Source organism: Cardiocondyla obscurior, linkage group LG08 (genome assembly GCF_019399895.1).
Source record: "Cardiocondyla obscurior isolate alpha-2009 linkage group LG08, Cobs3.1, whole genome shotgun sequence".
NCBI lineage: Eukaryota > Metazoa > Arthropoda > Insecta > Hymenoptera > Formicidae > Cardiocondyla > Cardiocondyla obscurior.
Window position 1 is genome coordinate 4,131,714 of NC_091871.1, and position 21,744 is coordinate 4,153,457.

At 53.6% G+C, this 21,744-nt stretch overlaps 1 protein-coding gene across 1 annotated transcript in view; it reads right to left on the reverse strand.

The window, feature by feature from the left end:
- Positions 1–19,744, reverse strand: part of LOC139105100 (RNA-binding protein MEX3B-like) — a 35,548-nt gene extending 15,804 nt beyond the window's left edge. Inside the window, exon 1 of the mRNA XM_070660999.1 lies at positions 18,154–19,744. Coding sequence (XP_070517100.1) covers positions 18,154–18,451 — 298 coding nt within the window. The 5' untranslated portion in view covers positions 18,452–19,744. The remainder of the gene's footprint in view (positions 1–18,153) is intronic.
- Positions 19,745–21,744: the final 2,000 nt, after the last annotated feature.

A 21,744-nucleotide genomic window follows, 5' to 3' on the forward strand; every position in this document is an offset into this window, starting at 1 on the left:
CACATTCGCGGAGCACGCGGGACCGTGAGCAAAAGCGTGTAGCGAGTGTGTCGAGAACACTTCGCACGTAAACGTGTAGTTTCGTGATAGTTCTGTCCCCCTTTTCGAGCGTTATCATTCTGACTCACACGAAAGGCACAGCGGGGAAGGTAGACTCGAGGCAAGTTTTCTAATCGCGAACGAAGATATAACACGACAATGGGAATATCTCCTCATCGCATTACTCGATTTTTCGTACGAGATATTCTAATTCGTACGCGTGAAAAATAAAAAGATAAAAACGCTGTCAATCTGAGAACAAGTACGCGCCGAGAGGTGCAATTATAATATTAAGGCAGGCGATAAAAAATGTGTACTAGAAACTTTTTTTGACAAAAAAAAAAACGGGATATATCGGGAAAGATATTTTTGTTCAGCACGAACCAATGAGTCGACGTCGATTATTCGTCGCACTCGAACGTCGTAAAAAAATTATTTTATTTACTAAGGACGAAGATACACGCGATAATTTTGAAGCGCGATAACAGCAACTTACCGGTTTATCGGTGAAAGAATAAATGCCGATTATTTCGAAGAAAATATCCGGCGCGCATCGTGCTAATTGCTTCTACGACCGCCTCGCATTATCGATAGTGCAACGGTAAAATTAAAATTAAAAAAAATTAAAAAAAAAAGAAAAGAAAAACCTTGCGAGACACTTTACGCTCTTAAATGCTGGGAAACGCCATTAGCTTGTCAAAACGGCGAGAGCGTATTGAGAATTGAATTAATTATTCGCGTATACGCAACCGAGGGTTATCATCCCGCGTCGCCTAACCCTCGTTGCCGCCGTCTACTAACCCTAACCGACGATCCCTTATGACGGCGCACACTAACGCGCACATGCACCCACACGTGCACCCGACGTGCGTACGCACGCCGGCGACGAGACACGCGTGGCTTATCGATCACTCGGGAACAGCCCTCGCCGTGTAACAGGCTCGACCGGTGTTTCCAGCCTGAGATATTGACCTAACAGTGAATCATCCGCGACCATATTACACGCCGTCATTACGTAATATATACATATACATATATATACATGTATATATATGTATAAATTACATACACGTTCGATCGTAACGCGTGAAGCCCGGGCGAAACGTTCGCGTTTTTCGCTCTATTTGCCGCGCCGAGAGTCGTCTGGCATGATTAAGACGCCAATTAGATCGGGCCGATTGTCGCTTCGTGGTCAATAATTCATTTGATTACCCGCGACTTGCGGCGCGAGACTGAGCCCACGTATCTCGCACGTGCGATAAGCGCGATACGCGCCCATTTCATTATCCGCCCATTCAACTCGTCGCGCGAACACGTCTGGAAGCTGCGCACGCTTTCGGAGTTTATCTACCGGCATGACATCCTCTCGACCAGGTCAACAGGAAAACTCTATTGGGTTACTGCGCGAATCGGTGCATCGCGAATGATTACGCGACCCCGCAAGACTTCTCTCACAAATAATTTCGCGTTCTTTGACTAGCTTTGGCCTCCAAAAGAGCCCGTTTTTCTTCTTTTGCCACGATACACACGCACGTGCGATGCACGCCGGTGTGCGTCCGCCTAGGAAAGACTGACCCCGTCCCTCTATGCCAATGTATGGTTTCCATGGGAACTTATTCAGGGATTCGGAGACCTAGTCCAGGTCAATCTAGACCATTTGTATTTCCTAAAGAAAATCGCGCGGTACGCTCGAGGAACCACCGGGGCAGAGGCTGGTCGAAGGAAAACGTTCGCGTTTTGTAAACGCTCGGGAAAACGCTCGACTATTGTGGGCGGATGAGCTACATCCTCAAATATTTTTCCCAGTTTTTTTCCTCCACTCTCGGTAAGCTCCACCGAAGGGAGAAAGATAAGTAGCGAGAAGAGGAGACAAAAAGAGACGCGATTGTTCGACCATTTATCTCGGATCTCTCAGCGAGCCGTCGAATCTCGATGCTACCTGAAATCGTTCGGCCACTCGACCTGGCACAATTTCGGCGAGTTGGAAAAAAAAAAGAAAAAAGTTCGATGAGACTGCGCCCGTCGATATTTCGATTGCACCGCCGAAGTTTCACCGGTCCTCGCTCGCGAACGGGAGGCTTCTCAACGAGAGGGAAATTGACATTTCCACCGAAGTGGTCCGTTATCATCGAGAGATTTTGTAGCTGTATTTTAGAACGCGAATCATATAAACACAAAAAAAAAATTTGAAAAATAAATGCGTGAGGGATCCACGCAGGAATCGTTAAAATCTACTTTTTTTCGAAGAGAAAAAAAAATAAAAAAATTAAAATGCTAGGTCGGGACAAGCCTACTTGCGTCACGCCCGCTCGTGAGAACCGCAATTAGCACGCGTGCATAAGCGATTTTTCCGGAGGACCGCGGCTGCAGCTCCCGCGGAGTGCACGGGGCCGACTTCGAGGCGAGCGAGAGCGCGTGCCTCGACAATGACGTCTCGCCGGCGCGACGTCGAGTTTCTTTATCCCGCGCGCCGCGAGTTCTACGACTCCGACGTAAAATCGGCCGAGTCGTGAGAAACGCACAGCGGGTAAACATCGATGCCAAACCAAAATCTCAAGTGCACAGTGTATCGCACTCGATACACGCTATCGATAAGTCGGGTCTTAATGTTTTTCTCGGAGCGGTCTCGCGGTTCACACTGCGTCCAAACATGATATATGCGGCAATTTTATTGTCGGAATATGCCAGCGATAGATACCCGGTTAATCACGCGATTAGGAAATCAATTTTAACGCGTTTTTTTTTCCTTTTTTTTTTTTAGCGGCTATTCTCTCGCGATCGGCGTGCTTCGCACGGTCCGCGCGGAGTCCAGACGTCGGGCAGACAAAGCCTTGAAGAGGCTCGCATCCTTGAGTCCGTTGCAAAATCCGACGAGCGGCCGCGAGCCGAGCGTAAACACGCGCCCGCAACTGCGCCACGGTTCCTTGCACTTACGCGAGGAGATCGATAGCACGATATAAAGAAAATCGGAGACGCGCGCGCGCCAGAGAGCCGCATCTTTGCGGCGTAAAAATAATTGTCAATACGTGGTCGTCTCTGCTACCCCGACATATTTATAACGCGGCTATCGATTGTCTCTCTTCGCGTCAGCGAGCGAAGCCGAGCCGGCCGCTCGCAAACGGCGTTGATCGATGCCTCCGTCCACGGTGAAAAAGGGACGAATAGATCGCCCCGCGCGTGACAAAGTCGCGAATGTTTATCGCGCGTTACTTGCGAGCTTAAATTAACTTCACGGGTAATTTACTTTCGTCGGGAACGCTGCCGGCCGGTGGCATCCCGAGGCAAATCAAATATTTGACGTGCGCGATATCAATCCGCGAAAGATAAACAGGAAATCGCCGATACGGAAAGTGAAGGCGCGTATATCGTTTCGCTTTTAAACGGCTTCGCACGCGGGGACGCGGCAGCTGGCGTGCAGCTTCGTATTTTGACACCCGACTGATTGGTCGATCGACGGGCGACCTCGCGCGGCCGACCTCGTTTATGAATTTTTCTCTCGCGAACCATCGGCGAAATGAGTTTCCGCCGCAGCCTCCGCGAAGGACCAAATGGAAGGAAGCCAATCACCCAAATATACCGGGTATAAAAGTTCGGAACGTGACGATCTCTCCAAAATTTATCACGATCTCTTGCAAGTGCCCCAAACGAGAAAAATTATGTAGCCGAAGTTTTTAATAATTTAAACACGCGAACCGTCGCTTCTTCAAGAAGCAAGAGACCGGGGGAGAACGGGCGGTGGAATTCAGATATGATTTCACCTATCCCGCAGACGAGACGGGCTGGGCTACCAACGCGGTCGCCGAACGGCACGAGTTGCACAATACCAGAGTTAAAGGCGTCCAGTAATAAGACGCGCGTTGGCCAACGCAACGATTTCTAATTGCGTGCCTAACGCTCGTAATCGCTTTCGACTTGAATCGAAACCGCTTTCAACTTGTCAACGAGGCGCGAGCGGCGGCCTCTCGGTCGGCGCGATCGCCTCCGGGCGTGGCGTAAGCCTGAAATTAATCACTATTGATACAGGGGGCCGGGAGACGCGGAATCCCGCGCGCGATTATCGGCGGCACGCGATAACTCCGCGAAGCAAGATATCACGCCGCGCGGAGGAAATTAAGAGCGTCGTTCCTGCCGCGACTCGAGGATCCCTCGAGTCCACGGTCCTCGCAAGAAATCCCGGGAGATCGAGACGAGCGAAATTCTTATCGGCGTTCTTATCAGTCCCGCGGGATTCTTGGGAGGAACTACCGGCCTCGTCCACTCTGGAATTCCGCGAATTCCACCTCGCCGAAATTGGCGGCACGTTCAGCGAGATGGGCTTCGGCGATCTCGCAAATTTCATTCCTAAAATGGGGTCTGGGTCGTTCGAGAGGAGGAGACACCGGCGGGAGACCTGGGACCCGACCGTAGACGCCGGCAACGGCACGCACGCCGACGTTACAAAGAAACGCGGCTCACCGAAGAGCGGCCGCACAGAGCGTGCGATACAACTTTCGAATGACTAGAATCAATATCGCGGCGCGAAGCGCAAATCACGTTCAACTCGTTACGTCTAGTTGAGCTCTAATCGCTCTGACAGGGTTCTTTACACGAACAACTCTATTCGCGCGAGGCGAGACGAGCGGGCAGGCGTCACTGCTGAAACAACGGAAACGCTTCGATCATGGCTATCATTAAGCTACCGAATAATTGAATAATCGATTGAACACCGCGCGCTCCAATAACGAAAGTTTCACCATCGGCGTGATATACGACGCGATTACCGCAGCATTAAAGGTCGTAGACACGTGGGAGGGCGCGTTGCATTTTCCGCAAACGAACTGCGGACTTCGCCGGTGATTCGACAGGGACGAGAGACGCCCGTCTCGACGCCGAGCGTCGAGACGAGGCGACGACGGGTCCAGCGCGCGGTACAATTTCGGTCGCTCGCGAGAACCAATCCCGGGTGCCTCTTCGACTTCGTCGTTGTCTGCCTCCTGCCTCGCGTCGTCCACCTTCTGGTCGGTTTAAACCTCGTCGTCTTCGTCTTATTCCGCCCGTGCCTTCACCGCGAGAACCGCGAAGGCTGCACGACGGAGGCAGAGGTCGACGAAAGAAGATGCGCCGCGCGGGAGAGAGAAACGATTCCAGTCGAAGAAGGGCCGTTCTGCCCCGCACATCCCACCCGTGGTTTCCGCCGGCCTTGGAGCCACTGAACCACTCCGTGGTTCAACGATTTGAGACCCCAGCGGTGCTCAACGCGAACGACAAACGGCGGACGGGACGAGCTGGTGACGAAACGACGACGGGCCAGAGCTGCGAAACGCGAGCGCGGGAGACCTTTGATAATAGGATTATTTGAGCGAGATAAGACAGCGCGAGTGAGACCGGCCGGCTAAGTCAGATTTTCGCTTTCCTTCCCACCGACACTTGTCTCCCTCGTACCACCCACGCCGGTCAGATGTAAATGAAGAGGCTCGTAATCTGCTTTGGGTTAGCGGCTTGTTAGCCAGATCGAAACGCAACACATTCCTGGGACAAAAAGATGTGACATAAAGATACCGCGAGAAATTCGACAAGAAAACCTGCTCCTACTTCGCGCTGGGACCCGCGGCCGTATCCTTTTCGCACCTCCGTAAATTTCCCGTATTCCCGGGAGAGAGATTAAAACCGCCGGATTAGGTATTAATAAACGTCGGATCGGGCGAGTACCAAAAAAAAAAAAAAAAAAAAAAAACGCGTTTCTTGCCAAGTCAATCGACGGAATTTCTCGGAAACGAGCCGCTCGGCCGGCGAAGGTACGGCGAGAGGCACGAGTCTGACGAGCTTTCGGATTCGAGGCACGATCCGGGCACCTTCCGTTCTTTCGTCCTGCCATCGTCTAGCGCCGCGGCTAATGGTCGCGGCGGCGACCGCGCCGTCCAATTTCTTTTCTCCCCTCACACCTTCTAATAAGCCCTCCTCCGTCATCGGCCGGAAGTGTCGCGGTCCGACGTCCCCTTGTCTACCGGAAACTTTATCCCGCAATATTACCGCGGATATCCACCTGCGTACTTCCGAGGGTCCCTCGCGCCGGCGGTATCGTAACGTATCCTCAAAAATACGGTATAACACATCGATTTCCGTTTTTGTCCCTCCTCCATAAATGTCTAATGTACTCGAAGCCGATAACGCGAGGTTTCTTGACCCGTGAAACTGTTAAGTCCCGCGATTAGATCTCGAGAAGAAATCCGGAGAGGAGTGAAGTTTAACACGTAAAAAGATTTCGCGGAGATAGAGCGGCGAGAGAGCGGGCTGGAAAATTCCGTCAAAGTACTTTTTGCCGGCCGCAGCTGTTAGACACGGGCCATTATCGTTCGGAGCGTTCCGCACGAAGAGCGAGAAGCGTCGTGAAACGCAGGTATAGGCGAGGAGCAGACTCGCCCCCGGCCGAAAGGACAGATATTATAACGCCGACAGACCGGTGGAGGACGAGGTCAGGTCCGGAAGGACGCCGCGGGACGAGCGTATCCTCGGCGCACAATAATGTCGAAAATCGCCCCCTTGCCTCGACGGAAGGACGTGCACCACTTTCAGCGGCTACCTGTGGAGGACGGCCTGACCGCTCTATCCGACGCTTTCTCTTTCAACGTAGGAATCAGCGGCGCGAGAACGGTAACGGTTCTCAAAACCCGAGATAAAAATCTCGGTCCCCGACGCTGCGCGACACGCGCGAGAATCCAAGGCTCGCCCGTTCTGGGTATTTAAAAGAAAAACCATTGCGTAGAACTTGAAGCCGGAGAGCGCGCCGATTTTACGACCCGTTCCAATGCGCGACGCGTTGGTAGATTAGAAGGGAAAGAAAATAAAATAAAATAAAATAAAATGAATAGGACACGCGGTGGATCGAGGCGGAGTAAAATATTTCGGATGCGTTGGAACGCGAAGCGTGCGGGGAGCGGTACCGCGGCGAAGGGACAAACCTGGTTCGTCGGGCTTAATTACATCGGGCACCTGTCTGCTCGCGTTGTCCGAAGGAACCGGCGGCACGTGCGTTCGTACACCTTGTCGCTTAACGCGGCCGATTAACCGATGCGTCGCTTTCCAGCGCGAATGACGTTGACAAAAGATGGGCACGCGCGTGCAGGTGCGCCGTTATCTCTCTCTCTCCTTCTCGAAAGAACAAAGTTCGCGAGGCCCCGGTGCACCTGCGGATTGGTGTGCGCGGGAGAGCGCGAGGCCGACGACTCCTTCTTCCTCGAGAAGAAGGCGGAGAAAGGTAGGCGGGAGGGAAAAAAAGAAAAAAAAAAAAGAAAAAAATTAAAAATTGACCGCGATGCAGACACAAATAAATCGCAAAAACATAATAATAGAGAGAGCGAGAGAAGATAGCGAGGTCAATACGGAGAAGAAAGACACTCGAGACAGGGCATCGGCAGCACGCGGGGCACGGCGAGGCAAAGAGGGTAGTAAGGTAGCGCACCCCCCACGCGTGCTTTCGCGTCGGTAGGTGCGTGCGCTTTGTCTCAAGGCGAGCTGCTCTCCTTCGCGGCGGTTCTTCAAAAGAAGCCGGACAAAGGAACGGGTATGCGAGGTCCACGGGGCCCGGGACTCGAGTTTCGCCGCGCGGTCACCGCACGCAGCGGAGGTTGAGAACCCTCCTTCCCCTCCCCCTCACCACGCACTCGTCGCCGGGACTCTTTGTTGTCTACGAGAATCGACGTCGCCGAATCGCGAACTATTAGGCGCCTCCGCTCCTCTCTCGTTATCACTCCCATCGCCCGCGCGATCTCTGCCTCCTCTCGTGCTTTTCGTTAACCTGTCGGTTAGGATAGACCGTCCGCGTAAGAGCCCCGGCTCGATCTTCGTTCCGAGAAAAAGCGAATTTCGACACGATATTTCTCTCGATTCCTCGCCGCCAATCGAGTTTGAGGTCACCGACGCGGACGCGCTCCTCGGCTCGCCCGGGCGAAATATCACTCGGATACCTCAGAGACTGGAAAGATTTTCGACACCGTTGTGAATAATACTTCTCCAACAGGCTGTTAAATCTCGTTCCGCGGAATTGTACGAGGGACAAAAGCAAGGCGAAATGCCCCTGTTTAATAATCTAAATTTTTTTTTTCGGTAAAAAGAACGCTCAGATGGTGTAATCTTATCAAAAGCCTTCGAATCGCAAACCTTATTAAATATTAATTTTACTTGATTTCGTTACCGTTGCGCGACTCTTCCGCGCCGAAGGTCAATTCTCACATCGCGGCATCACCGACTGCATATACCGCCTGCTTCGCCTCCATTCCATTCATAACCGGGGGGGAAGGTATTAAAATTTAAATTTGAATAATCTCTCTCAATTCATAGGCAATCTCATCGCGAACGACACGTGTGGGCGGCGAAACACGTGGCGCAACCACGGATGACGTGCCGCTCTAATGTCATTAGCGTCTAACAATTAGCGATGAATCAGGGTTAGCGCTTCTTTTTTCCTGGCCCGCATCGCGCGCGTTCTACCTTTACGTTAATGAACGGCGACGTCGTTAAGAACGTTACGGCATATTCGATTCGAGGAGGTCAGCAGCCGACATTCGGAGCAAACAAGATCCCTTTTTTTTTTTCTTTTTCTTTTCTTTTTTCTGGACGACAGTATGCATCTCTCGGCGAGTCTCCTTCTCGTGGTATAAAATTAGCACAAATAGACAAATAAGTAATTAAATTAAAACGAGGATGGCCGGCAACAAAATATTACGTCGAGCGTAGAGGCCAACTTAATACCGATCGCGTTACATGTCCCAATAATACCGCGGGAGCGAAAGTTTCTCTCTGAATAATTGGAACGAGGCTCGGCTTTACAGTCGCGCTTATCGTCAGCCGCATAATATATACATGTGCGTATGTGCGCGGCCGCCGCTGCGCAGCCAAGTCGTCGTCGACGGAGAGGCGAGCGAAAAAGAGCAGAAATTGCGGCACGGTCGTCGCACTTTTGAATCGTTCGGTAAAGAGTCGCGCGTCGTTGGCCTCGCGAGGACAACTATTCGACCGAACGCGAAGCGGACGTTCGCCGGCGTCTCTTTTTACTCGTTGCACTCATTCTCAGCGGGGCAGAATATTGGGGAAAAAAAATGTGCACAACCGGTCGCTTCTTTCGCACAAAGACGCGGTCTAAAGATTCACCTATCCGCGGAGAAGGAAAAAAAAAAAAAAAATGAACAACGACACGTTGCACGGAGCGGAAGTGGGTCAGTGCCGCGATTCGTCACCTTTTCTCGCAGTCATTCTCTCTCGAATCGCCGTGCATCTCTCGTTAGAGGTACCAGAATGCCGCCGCCGTCGTCGCTTTCCCTTTCCGCGGCTTTTGCGATTGCGTAACGGCGACAAAAGTCTTAAAGACCCGGCTAACGTGTCTAACGCTGGCCGCCACGCAGCACGTGCCACGCACGCGAGTGCCGGCGACAGCTTTCTCGTGATATTTACGGACAAAGGGTCTTTTCGGTGACCTCATCTAAATTCTCGACAACGCCGCTCGTTCCCGGCGCTATTTACTTTTATTAATTAAAGCTATAAATAGGGTAGGAGCAGCGAGTAATCTCGTAACAGCTCGCGCGTGCGCTGGGAGCATCTCGCCGAAATGTAAATCTATATAGAAATTAAATAAACGAATGAATAAACCGGCAGGAAAGCGTTTTTTTCACTCGTCTGGCCCTTAATTGCTGAGCAGCCGACCTTCGGGAACTGATTCGGTTTCACGTCGCTGCCCCCCCGACGTATGATTTCGTTAAACTAGGACGGCGCGCGTCGGCGAGGTGAAAGAATGAAGAGAGAAAAAGAAAAAAAAAAAGAAAAAAAAAGGGCTTGGGACAGCCGATTGGCCTCATCTCGAGATCGAGAGTGAACGGATGACTGTGCGACAGGGACCGACCGACCGACCGGGTCGCGAGTGGGAAGACGCGCGATACGAGAAAAGAGAACGGAGAACATAGTCGTGGGGAACATAGCTGGGGAAAAAGTGAGAGAGACGGAGAGGAGGCGAACTGCGTCTCGCTGCGCGCATGTTCCTCCGCGGCACACGCACGCACGCACGCACGCATGCATGCACACGTCGTTAATCGAGAGCCGAGCAGCGAAAGGATGAAGCTACCCGGCTAGAGAAAGATACGACCGGCCCAGCGTACTAGTCACTCTTGAAACTTGACCTAGGATACGCACCGCCGACTACGTCACAGTTCGTCGTGCCGCGCGAAGGCTCTCTTTACGTGCCCGGCTTAGCCGACATTCGCGACTCGATTTCCGACCAAGAGCGGCGAGGGAGAGAGAGAAAGAGAAAGAGAGAGAGGTCGGCGAGCGAGGTCGAGGCTTTTCCTTGAACCCGGCCGGAGATGCGCCCGCGAAACCCCCCATCGGACTTCGGTTGAACGATCGATCAATTTTTAATTTTACGCTAGCCAAGTATTGCAAATCCATATCGAATGCACGTCGCGGGAAGGCGATATGTCTTTATCGAAAGGGAACCGCGCTTTTCTTCGAGCATGCCGAGAACGCGCGGTCGATTGACGCGTTAAGCGGAACCTCCGAGAAGCGAGGCGAGCTTCACAGAGGCACTCGGTGCTTTCCTCGTCCGGACGGAAGTGCCACGTCGAGCGCATTGTTGCGAGCGGAGTGCACGGGATGCGGATTGGCCAAATGGAGCGAGAGACTCGACCGCCCGCGCGTCCGTGCATAATACACGCTCACGCTCGCATCGCGGAGCTGCAATGTACATGCGCGTACGCAAGAGAGAGAGATGGAGAGAGAGAGAGAGAAGTGGGTGGGTTGTGCGAACCACTTCCTCTTGGTACGCTCGGTCTTCGGAATAATCGGATACTCGTGCGTGCCGCGCAGAGAGGATGTGCACCGTTGTAAAAAAGAGAAGAGTTCCCTTTACGCTCGAATGACACTTTTTTCACACACGAACTGTGCCGGAACCCGTTCCCGTGCGCACACTTCAAACTTCGGCCGATCCGTTTTTTGCACTGTTCGATCTCACGCGAGCTTGTAAGTTTCGGCGGATCGTAAAAAAAAAATTGCCCCCGCGCCGGCGTGATTATCATGGCTAATTAGCGACTGCGGAATGCAAGAGTATTTCTCCTCCGCGGGGTATCAAGTATCAAAAGTTATCAGCGACGAATGTAAATTACGCGTCCTGCTTCTCACGACTTTGATACATCACCTACCGCGACGTATCGATCGTAATATTTAATGTATTGTAATTTAATTGCAATGTAATTAAAATAAATTTAAATAATTATTTCGACGCAGTATTCGACGTATAAAATGTTTTTATAACGCGCTAACCTTGCGTGGAAATATCGGGCGAGATACGCGCGCGAACAAAAGTCGTGCGACTCGAAACGTCGAGAGACCCGCATTCCTTTGCCGGCAAGTACGCAAGCTTACGCGATACCAAGATTTGTGCCGAATGGTCGCATCGAAACGTTCCGGCGGGAGTCGGGGAATTACTTTGTCGCGCGTTCCTTTGAACCGCAAAGGCACGGGGACCGCGGAGACGATATGCAACGCCGCGCGGGTGCAGCGTCCTGGACACAGGCTTGTGTATTCCTCGCAATAAAGAGAGGAAAAGGAAACGCGGAGAGACTAGGGCCCCGAGAATCTGACAAAGGAGAAGCTCCGCAGGAACCCCAAGGAGAGGCAGGACGTGGCGACGGTGGGCAGAAGAGCCGAGGATGGTTCTTAGGCGAGATCTCGCCCGCCGCGAACGGCCGGTCGTGTGCTCGTCGCTCTCTCGGATATTCGATACCCCGGTGCGTATCCTCGAATACTGGTCCCGCACCGCTTGGCAGCGCGCAACAAAGACGTCGCCCGGCACTTCCGATGAAGCGGCTCTGGCGCACATCGTGCGCTCCGCGCGAAATTCTATCCCCGTCCCCGTTGTCTCCCGCGGGACACGGTAATCGGGCCGCGGCGGAAATTGATCGACGACATCGGCGGAGTTTACACACACGTCTGACTCGACTCGCCAAACTTTCCGGTCATTAATTAACGGCCCCCGCTATTCATCGGCGCCGGCTGGACCGAGAGGAAGCGTGACCCGCGCTCTTCCGTTGTCATCTCGCGGTACTCGTCTTCGCGTCAAGAATTCGGATACCCTCCACACCTCTGGTGCCTTCAAAAGCACGGGGGCCAAGGGACCAGGCGATTATTAAAGCCCGAAATTGCTCAAGGATGATAGATGCGCGGTGACGGTGGGTGGCCTGATACGCGGGATTTAATTTGTATTGGCTTGCTCGGAGTAAGAGTGATAAGAGCCGCGCGCGATATAATTTGACTCGACAAACGGTTCGCTTTGAGTGTACATGAAATAATAGCCGGCGGAAATCCACGTATTTCACACATGACCGACCTCGTCGAAATATCCATTTCAGCGCCGCGTATACGATATGTCCGTGTCGATTAAATCTTCAACGGTAGCAATCGTTACGCCGCCTGCATAATTAAGAGCAATAAAATTTCTTTATCGCGCCGTTCCGCCTGAATTCCGTTAATCGTTTCATTCTTGTTAAATCGTTGCAAGCATATTCGTTGCTGACGCATTAGGTATCAATGGCAGTTACGGCACGCGTATTACGAGCCCGTTAATCTCGCCGCGTCGTTTGTCATTCTAGACGATAACTAGGCGCTCGAAAAATAGCATCCAACGGCGGGAGGAAAATTTCGAGGATCCCGGAGGGAAGTTCGGTAGACGAGAGGATCTCCGGTCGGCGAAGTCCGGAGGGGTAGTCCGCGCACACATGGCAGACAAAATAAATAGAAAACGAGAAAAACCGCTCATTTCAGGCAATGCGCCATAAACATCTGCTAGACGGGGGCAACACGTCGAGACCCACAGCGGCTCTCAAACGAATTCGGCTGATCGCATCTTCTCTGTCCCTCTCGCGTCTGCTCTCTCGATCACGATCTCTCTCTCGTCGCGACCGGCGCTTCCTCTTCGACCTACCTATCGTCTACCCCTCTCTCTTTCTCTCTTTTTCTTTTCGTCTTTCTTGTTCCCGCGGGTCGAGTGTCGATCGAGTTTCGAGCATGAGAACGGAAAGGCCCGGTGTGGGTCGGCAGCTGCTTCGGAGACCAACAAAGGCATCAACCACCACCATCATCATCGCCGACACCGGCACCGGCAGCGCCGAGGCACCACCATCACGCCACCCTGGGCCTGGCCATCGCGCCGCAGTTTCTCGTTTTTTCTTCCGAGGAACTTCCATTCTCGAGATGTGCCGCGGCGTTGCGCGCCCGACCGATCTTTTTGTGCGAGATACGAGAGAGGAAGCCGGAGCCTGCGGTGAAAAAAAAAAGAATCCCGCAGTTGCGCCTCGGGAGCGGCCGCACGACAGTCCTCGAAAAGCTGATCTCGAAAGCCCAGGCGCAATTTTCACGCCGCGATCGTAGTATAAGCAAAAAATATTAAAACTATTCTCCAAAACGGAAACCCACGCTCGACGAATTGTATCGATGTAATCCCTGCCACTTTGTTCTAATCTCGTTACGAAAAATAAAGACATATACATATATACTTTTATTTTTTTAATAATAAATTCCGACCTATTGGCTACTTCGACGAGGAGAATTTTCGCGCGTGCAAAACCTCGCAGATCATCTTCGGAAAGAAACGGGTCGGCATGCCCGAGCATAAGGTTCGCCGGAGAAAGCGCGGGAAGTTTCGACATCTTCGCCCGCAAATTAAACTGGAAGGAACGACGCGACGAGAGGACAGACGGACAGACGGACAGACGGACGGACGCGCGTCCTCGTAAATAAAAGTCGTGAAAAAGATAGAGAGAGAAAAAGACTGACCGGATTTCGGACAGTCGGGTAACGTAACGAAATATCGGCGCGTCCGTGCAACTGAAAACACGCGCGTAATAATGTTCGCGTAACCCGGCCCTTTCTCCCGGACGAAGTTTCTGCTTTCACGGCCGGAAACGCTTCATTTTGCCCGTCATTTCTGCGGCCGGGGCGGATCGCAGGGCTTTTGAAAACCATCGAGGAACACGCGGAACGTATTCGGGAACTGCACTCTCCCACACTTTTCCAGAAACCCACCGGCGCTGCAAAACCGACAGCGTTTTTAACTTAATAATCATTTATTTATTTTAAATTAATATAAAAAGCAGCTCGCTCGTCGGCAAAAAGTGATTGACGCGGACGGTCGGCCGTGTTCCCGTCACGTAAAAATAAACGATCAAAAAAAGAAAAAAAAAAATAATAGAATCTCGTGCGATGCGTTAGCCGCTCTTCATTAATGCAAATGAGCCCCGCTACGTTCTCGGCCGTTAGTCGCGTGATTATCTAGAAAATATAAGAAAGTTCCCTTTTCACTCGATGATTCGCGATTCTAAAAATAGTGCCGCGAAAAAGGAATCCAAAATCCGCGCCGTGCGTCTGTACGCCACGGCCGAATAAAAGAAAATTTCAGAGAAGCATAATAGTTTTTATTAACTGCCGTATCTCGTCTTGCATTAGTCACTCGTTACGTCTCGCGTGGAAGAACGTAAAAAGTTTAGATATAGAATAAGGGCAACATTGTCTCGGTCGCGTATGTATAACGCATCGACAATTCTAACTAGAAAAAAAAAAGGGAAATAACGGTAACGCTCGACAAATATTATCTCTAAGATACATATATTTCCGCTGATAAGATTGCGATATTTCACGAGAGAAGAGAGATCATAGTTGGAGCGCGAGGTCAGAGTCTCGGATTCGTGTGTACGTTACCGGTGTGCTTTATCCGAGTGCGCCTAACTCGTAAAAAAAAAAAAAAGAAAAAGAAAAGGATCCCCCGTGTCTATCTTTCCGTCAAGTCTCCCGTTCCCCGCTGTTCTTCGCGGGGACGCGTTAACGACTACGCGGCGCCCATTAACACGATTTCATTCGGTGACACGCAAATCCTCCGTTTCTGTGGAAGATCTTGGTCCGCCGCGGGATCGCGCGGGACCACGACAACGCGGCACGTGCTCGTGAACAATGCGCGCCGGAGGCCGCGCCTCCCTGTCCCTCTCGTCTCTCCCATTTTGTTTGAATTTCCACCGACTCGGTGAGAGAAAAACGTTACGCACACATCGCCGCACTTTTCGTCGATTCCTTTCGGCGCTTTGAAACTTATCATCGGCCGCGGCAACGAGGTTTGTAAAATTATTTAGGGCGCTGAGGCTTGAATCTTTTTTTAAATATAAATTTTGTTTTTTTATTTTACAAAAACGAGGAACGCTGCGATAGAATTGAAAATGGGCAGCGCGATTCTTTATTGCCCGATGTAATTTATATTGTAATTTCGTTTCGAGAATTTTGATGAGGTTCTACTGACCGCGAGGCATGGAAAATAAGACGCACAGAAATGTCGGAATTGAAGAAAAACAAATAAGCGACTCCATGCCGGGATCGCTCCTCGCGCTCTCACAATTCCTGGAAGCTGCAATTACACATATATTTCCCTCCCCCCGTTTTTTTTTTTTTTCTTATTTATTCCCCTCGTGAATCAAGTTCCCTCTCGAAGTCACGCGGTGCACAAGTTAACGACCTGGATAACCGGCCGTGATATTTCCAAAGTAACGTCATCGCCGGCCACGATGCTACGCGAGGCTATGGGTCTGGCGACACAAGCACTCATTACTACTTCCGGTCCAGGAGAGCCGCGAGCGTGCGAGAAAGAGAGACGTCTGTAATCGACAGCGCGGAACAGAGAGAGAGAAAGAGAGAGGAGTCGACAACAACGGCCAATCGCGAGGGAACGAAGAACCGAGAGAGATAATGCGAGGAGAGGCGCGGCGAACGAAAATGATCAACAAATAGCTACATCCTCGCGATGGAACGGCGTATCAAACTTGTCAGACGCTCGTCGCCGAATCGCCGCGAGTCGTCATTTCGAAGGGAATAGAATCTCGCTTCGACCACGCGTGCACGGGAACTCTCGCGTTCCACGGCCGGTGATTCACGCCAGGTACATGAAACTGGTTTCGCGGCGAACGCGGCCTGGCCGAGGGGATCACACGGCTCTATCTGCGAGCCGCGGCAGCATCTCCTATCGCAGAAACCGGGCCAGAGATACGCGAGTCGCGTAATTCAGTCTCCCGGAAGTTCGTTGATTTTTCGAGCGAGTCTCGAGGGAGTCGAGCCTACTCGCGCGCGTCCACGTGCGGGATAGGAAAAAAAAAATAAAAACGAAAAAGAAAAAAAAAAAAAAAAGTGACCGATGTCTCATTCACGAAAAAGCCGATCAATGATCGCGTCGTCGCGCACAAAAATTTCCCGGACCGGCGGCGTGATGAAACAAGTCCAAAGACCGCGCTCTCGAAACAGACGGGGCGACGTTTCGCCGGCGAGGGGCGCGGTTCTCACGCGATAAAACGGTCGATTGAAAAGCACGCGCGCGGAAGGGAGAGCCACCGGGCACGTACGGCGGCGTGGTCTCTCCGAGGCGAGAATTTCAAGCGTCCGGGATTATTCCGACGTCGCGACAATGTGAGCCTCGGGGCTCCGTAGTATTGTATCAGCTGCGGTCGTGGACGATGACCGCGAAGCCGTGCCCGCTTCCTTCCTTCGCGGCGCAACGGGAAGCGCCGTCTCCGATTGCCGGCGGTCCGTTTTATTCCGCTCGCAGCCCGTTCCTCGAATTCAATCGATCGGCGGCAGATTCGCAAAACCGGGCGCGAGATGTGCGCGCACACACGCGCGCACGCAAACTTACACGTACACGTGCACGTTACACGGGGTCGTGGTCGCCGTGCCGTCGCTTCTCCGAACGGTATTGATCGGCGCACAATCGCCGCTGACAGACGTTAAGATTTAAATGGCAAGGCCACGTGCCGCGCCGCTGTTTGAATTTCTAAACATTCCGGCGAGACGCGCGCGCGAGCTCAAACGCCGTCATTCGACAATGGGGTCGCGTCTTGCCCCTCCCGACGCCGCCTCCACCTCGTCGCGGCCAGATTAATCGCTCGATAAATGAAGGAAAGATGCTTGTCGCGCGCCGTCCGATTAAAGATAGAACGGCCCGGTCTTATCAACGAGACGCCTCCTGCCCGTAGTAGACGAAGACCCGCGATCTTCCGATCTCGATCGCGTAAATAACGCCGATCGCGCGAGATAAACACCGCGAAGGTTAATGAAGCCCGGCGAATATAGCGCCAGCAACGAGAGGCTCCTCGACATTTTTGGCATTTAGCGATCCTGAGACGATGCGTCCATAGTCGTTAATAATTTCGCTCTGCCCGATTAAAAATTAAAAACCGGCGCATTTCCGGTCGCTTTACGGACGGATTTCATTTCGAAGGGCAATGCGGCGGAAATGAAGGGCCGAGAGGACGTCGACGCGGATGAAAGAAGCGCTAGGACGTGCTGGCCGTTTCGCGGAACGGTGGTCGATCGCTTCAAGGTTGAGACCGGGAGTCGTCGGTCGCACGGCGCAGAATGTAACGCGCCGTCTTTATTTATTGCGAGAGAGCGTTGGTCCGGTCGCCGGGCAGCGGAACGGTGAGCAGAACAAGGAGGGAAAAGGGCACGGAGCCGTAGCGACCGCGACCTACGACAGGCGCGGGGAGAGCGGAACTCCGTCCCGGTCCACACGCGCGCGCGCGCGCGGAAATTCGTACGTAAATTGGTCTAATTGCTTTATCGTGGCCGGTATCAAGTTTCGCGCGACGCGCTTACGGCCGTGCCAATGAACTGTCAGTGGCGCTATAATCGCGCGACTCCGCCGACGCGCGAGGGGAGAGGGGCCGACAGAAAGGAGAGAAGAGGAAAAAAAAAAAAAAAAGAAAAAGGACGCCGCTCAACGTCGCGACGCGATTTTCAGAAGTGCGCTGAGGGACTCAGGCCGGTTTCACGGTGTCGTTTAAACGCCGAAAAGCGCCTACTACGAGGGCCCGCAATAAATCGAACGCCCACACGCGCTCCGGCGATTCTATTTTTTTTTTTTTTTCCAGGATTGAGATCTTATCTGTTTTACTTGTTCCGGGAGATTTGAGCATAGCGGCCAGGCCGCGTGGCCGATAACGACGGCTCTTAACCGCGCGAGAGACAGACGAGCGAAGAGAGGAGATAAAAAAAAAATAAAAAGGCGCGAAAAGAGAAACGTGAGATCTCGCGAACGGAAAGTAAAGCAGTAGCGAAACTTACCCTGTCGGCCGACGATCTCCGCCACGTGTTCGCTGCTGGGCACCGGTACGCACTCGGTCATGTTCTGGCTCTTCTTCGAGCGCGCTTCCTCGAAGACGGCCGGCGCGGCCTGCAGAGGATCCGGATCATTGGTGGTGCCGTTGCCGGTACCGGCGCCCGGGCATCCAGACGAACCCTCCGGGATGCCGAGCATCGACAACTCAAAGGCGAGCTGCAGGGCGCGCTGGTCCTCGAAGGAAACCCCGGCGCCGCCGCCACTCGTACCGCGGTCCATCTCGCTGAACAGGCTCGTCGGCATTTCGCTGGTTGAATTCTCGTACTTCTCGCGCGCGTACACTGGACGCTGGACGACGTTCGTGGGAAACGTAGCACTAGAGCGCGCGACGTTCACAGCGATCCTCTCCTGATCGAGCGGTTGTGGTACGCGCCGCCTCGACGACGACGGACGATAACTTCCCACCGGTTACGATCGTGCGCGGTGGGCGCTACACTGCTGCGACTATGCGTACGCGTAAAAAAATCTCGGAGACTGTCTTCGACACACCACGCGCGGAAGCGATGACGTTCGATTTCGTTGGACCGTTAGCTCTTCCGGCCGCAACGTGCTGTCCCTTCTCACGAGCGAAGGTGAGGAGAGTACGACGCGCGTACTTCTTGGGGCTTCCAGAAACTCACGCCGGCCGTGCGTCGTGCGTGGCCGCGCGGTGACCGGCAACGAAAATGGTCCTCGCGATATCCCCACTTGCTCGTCGGCTCTGAAACGCGCGTGTGGCTAGTTTGTGCGGGTTCGTGTCGTAGCGCGCGGTCCCCGGTGGCCACTCTCGCGTGTTACTCGTGCAACCGCTTTGGTCTTGGACCGATGCTTTCGTTCGTTCGTTTCTCTACTTCCACTTCTTCTCCGTCGCGATGTTTCTAGCTCGCTCACTTATCCCGCTGTCTCTCTCTGTCTCTCTCTCCGACTATCGGACGACGTAACAACGATTCGTGTGTCGCGCGTTGTTCGGCTGCCTTGTCACCGGCCCGACTGACTTGGCCGTCCGAGAGGTCGAGTCGTCGCGCGAGACCGAAACACTGAAAACGAGGCAAGGGGCGCGCGCGCGTGCTCGTCCGCTCTGTTTCCGCTCCCTTCTTTCTCTTTCCCGTGATCCTCACCGCCTCGCTCCCTCCGTCTGTCCCGCGGCTCGTTCTCACTCTCTCTCGCTCTCTCCGGTTGCGCCTCTCTTTACCACGATCTTTCCTTTCGAAGGCAGGCGGCGTGCAACTACCCTCTCGCTCGTGTTACCACTGCGACTGACTGCGACGTACTGCGACTGCGGCTGTCGAAGCCGGCGCGCCGCCATGTGCCGGACGCCGGCTATGCGCGCGCCCAATTGGCCGGCGATGGTCACGTGGGACACGCCACCCTTTCCCACTCTCGGCGCGCGGTACACCGCCGCTGGTGCCTCTAGCGGCCCGAACGAAAATCGCTCGCCGCAACGTAATGTAACGCGACGCGACGCAACACGAGCAAGCGAGCGACCTGATCGCGTAGCAAACGCGAGCGTGCGAGCGAGCTAGCCAGCGCGCCGGCCGCGCTGCCGAGGCTCCTTCGCCGCTACGGATGCGTTCACTCCCGTTCCCGATTCCACACACCACGCAACCCCTTCCGCTCACCCGTGCCCGCCGCGTTTTTCCCGTAGAAACGCCGCCGAGGCACCCCCGCGCGTTTTACAATTTTCCCGGTGCCGCAAGAGAGCTGACGGAAAAAGCGCCGTGTCTTCGGTTCAGCGCAATAAGACCGCGAATTTTCTCCCAACGACCGATTTTCGACACCGAGGGTGCATTTCTCGCGTACCGATCTCTCGCTTCCCCGATTTCGTAACTTCATCGCGAAACATTTCGTGGAGCACGACCGAACGTTAACGTAACGTCTCCAACGTACCCGAGACCCGCCGGTGAGGTAAACGTCGTTCGGCGATATATGATTTTCCCTGCGAATGTCGAACGGGTCAAAGTGCACCGACCTAGGCGGATCGTATAACGCTCTTTCTTCTCTTCTCTCCTCCCCGGCCGGCAGCGGACCTCGCGCACGATCCGAGGTGCGCCGACGCTTTTCCGCGCGCGGTTATCTCTCCGCTTTAGCGGCGAGATAAACGCGAGGGAAAAGACGCTTATAAATCCGACGGGTGACTCGCGTTTAGATCGTAAATAAATCCCGCGCTCGTATCGCTTCGATACGGCCGTCGCATTGATTGCCGAACATTCTCACCGGGGAAAGCACGCGGAGAAATCCGCATCCGTCGCCCCCGCGATTCACCTAGCCGACTTATCCGCGAACGAGAATACCGCGACTTGTCGCAACGAGTCCCCTCGATTATCGCCCTTGAACCTCCGCCCAACCGCGCTTTCTTCCCTCCTTCCAGCTTCACCTGAACGTTCGCGATCGCTCGCTGATTTAATTCCCCTTTAGTCGCCGGGGTCCTTACGCGTTCCCCGTTTCCAGGCTGAATTCCTCTAAAACGGGCGCTGCACCGAACGCTATATATAAGAGATATATTTCTGATTTCGAATTTCCAATCTCCGGTTAATTTAAGTCCTCGCCCGCGATCTATTTTACAATCATTCCCCTTTTACCTTCCTCCCTCCCGAAATCTGTATTTCGTGAAATATTCACGTGGCACACATGGTACGGACGCGGTTCTGTCACACGACGTGTGGAATTCTCTCCTAAAGATGGACGACAATCGATACCGCGGGATGTGTAACTGCGAGTAATCGGAATTTATCGGGTGACGAGCCCGCGGCGGCACGCTCGTCCACGTCGACGTGGACAAGGCCGAGCGAATGCCCGTCGGCCCGGTGTAATCGTCGGTCCCCCTCCCCTCCCCCTCCCGCGCTCACCCTGCTGGCCCGGTCGTAATTCGCGAATCACGAAAGGTTCGGACCACCGGCCACCTGCCCGACTAGCGGTTTCGTTAAGTAAGAGTGAAAAGAGGATTCCGTCTCTCCTAAACCGATCTGGACGCGAGCACGGACGGGCGCTCGCCTCGCTTCGCGCGGACCTTGAACCGGAGGCGCAAACGTGATCCATTGTTCTCTGCCGACGACCCTTCGTCCTCTCGCCGACCGAGCACTCTCGGCCGCTCGATTGCTCGATTTTTAGTCGGCCAGGCCCAACGCCGGATCGGCCCCCGTGTCCTCCATTTCTCGAGGACAGACACAGGAACGGCGGGCGCCCGCCGGCGCGGATCCACGAGCGTACCCGCGCGACTCATTGTTTTCCACGTATCGGCTGGCGGCGGCTCGCAAAAAGGCGTCTCGTCGTATCACGTAATCTGCGCGAGGGGAGAGACTTTCCCATTTCGCACGGGAGAGCGAGACGAGGCCGCGGCAGCGGCCCGGCCGTGGCTCGACGATGAATTCGCTCAGAGGTGCGAGCGACTAATTTTGTTTCTCATCGCATGCCGAAAGCAACGACCCGTGCACATCGCCGGGCGATCTCTCCTTTTCTACCTTCAAGGCTGTCTCGGGACAACCGACCACCTTTTGCCCACGAGCACCTGCCGACTGCTCGTGCTCTCGACTCGCTCGTAAATACCTCGGTGTTATCGC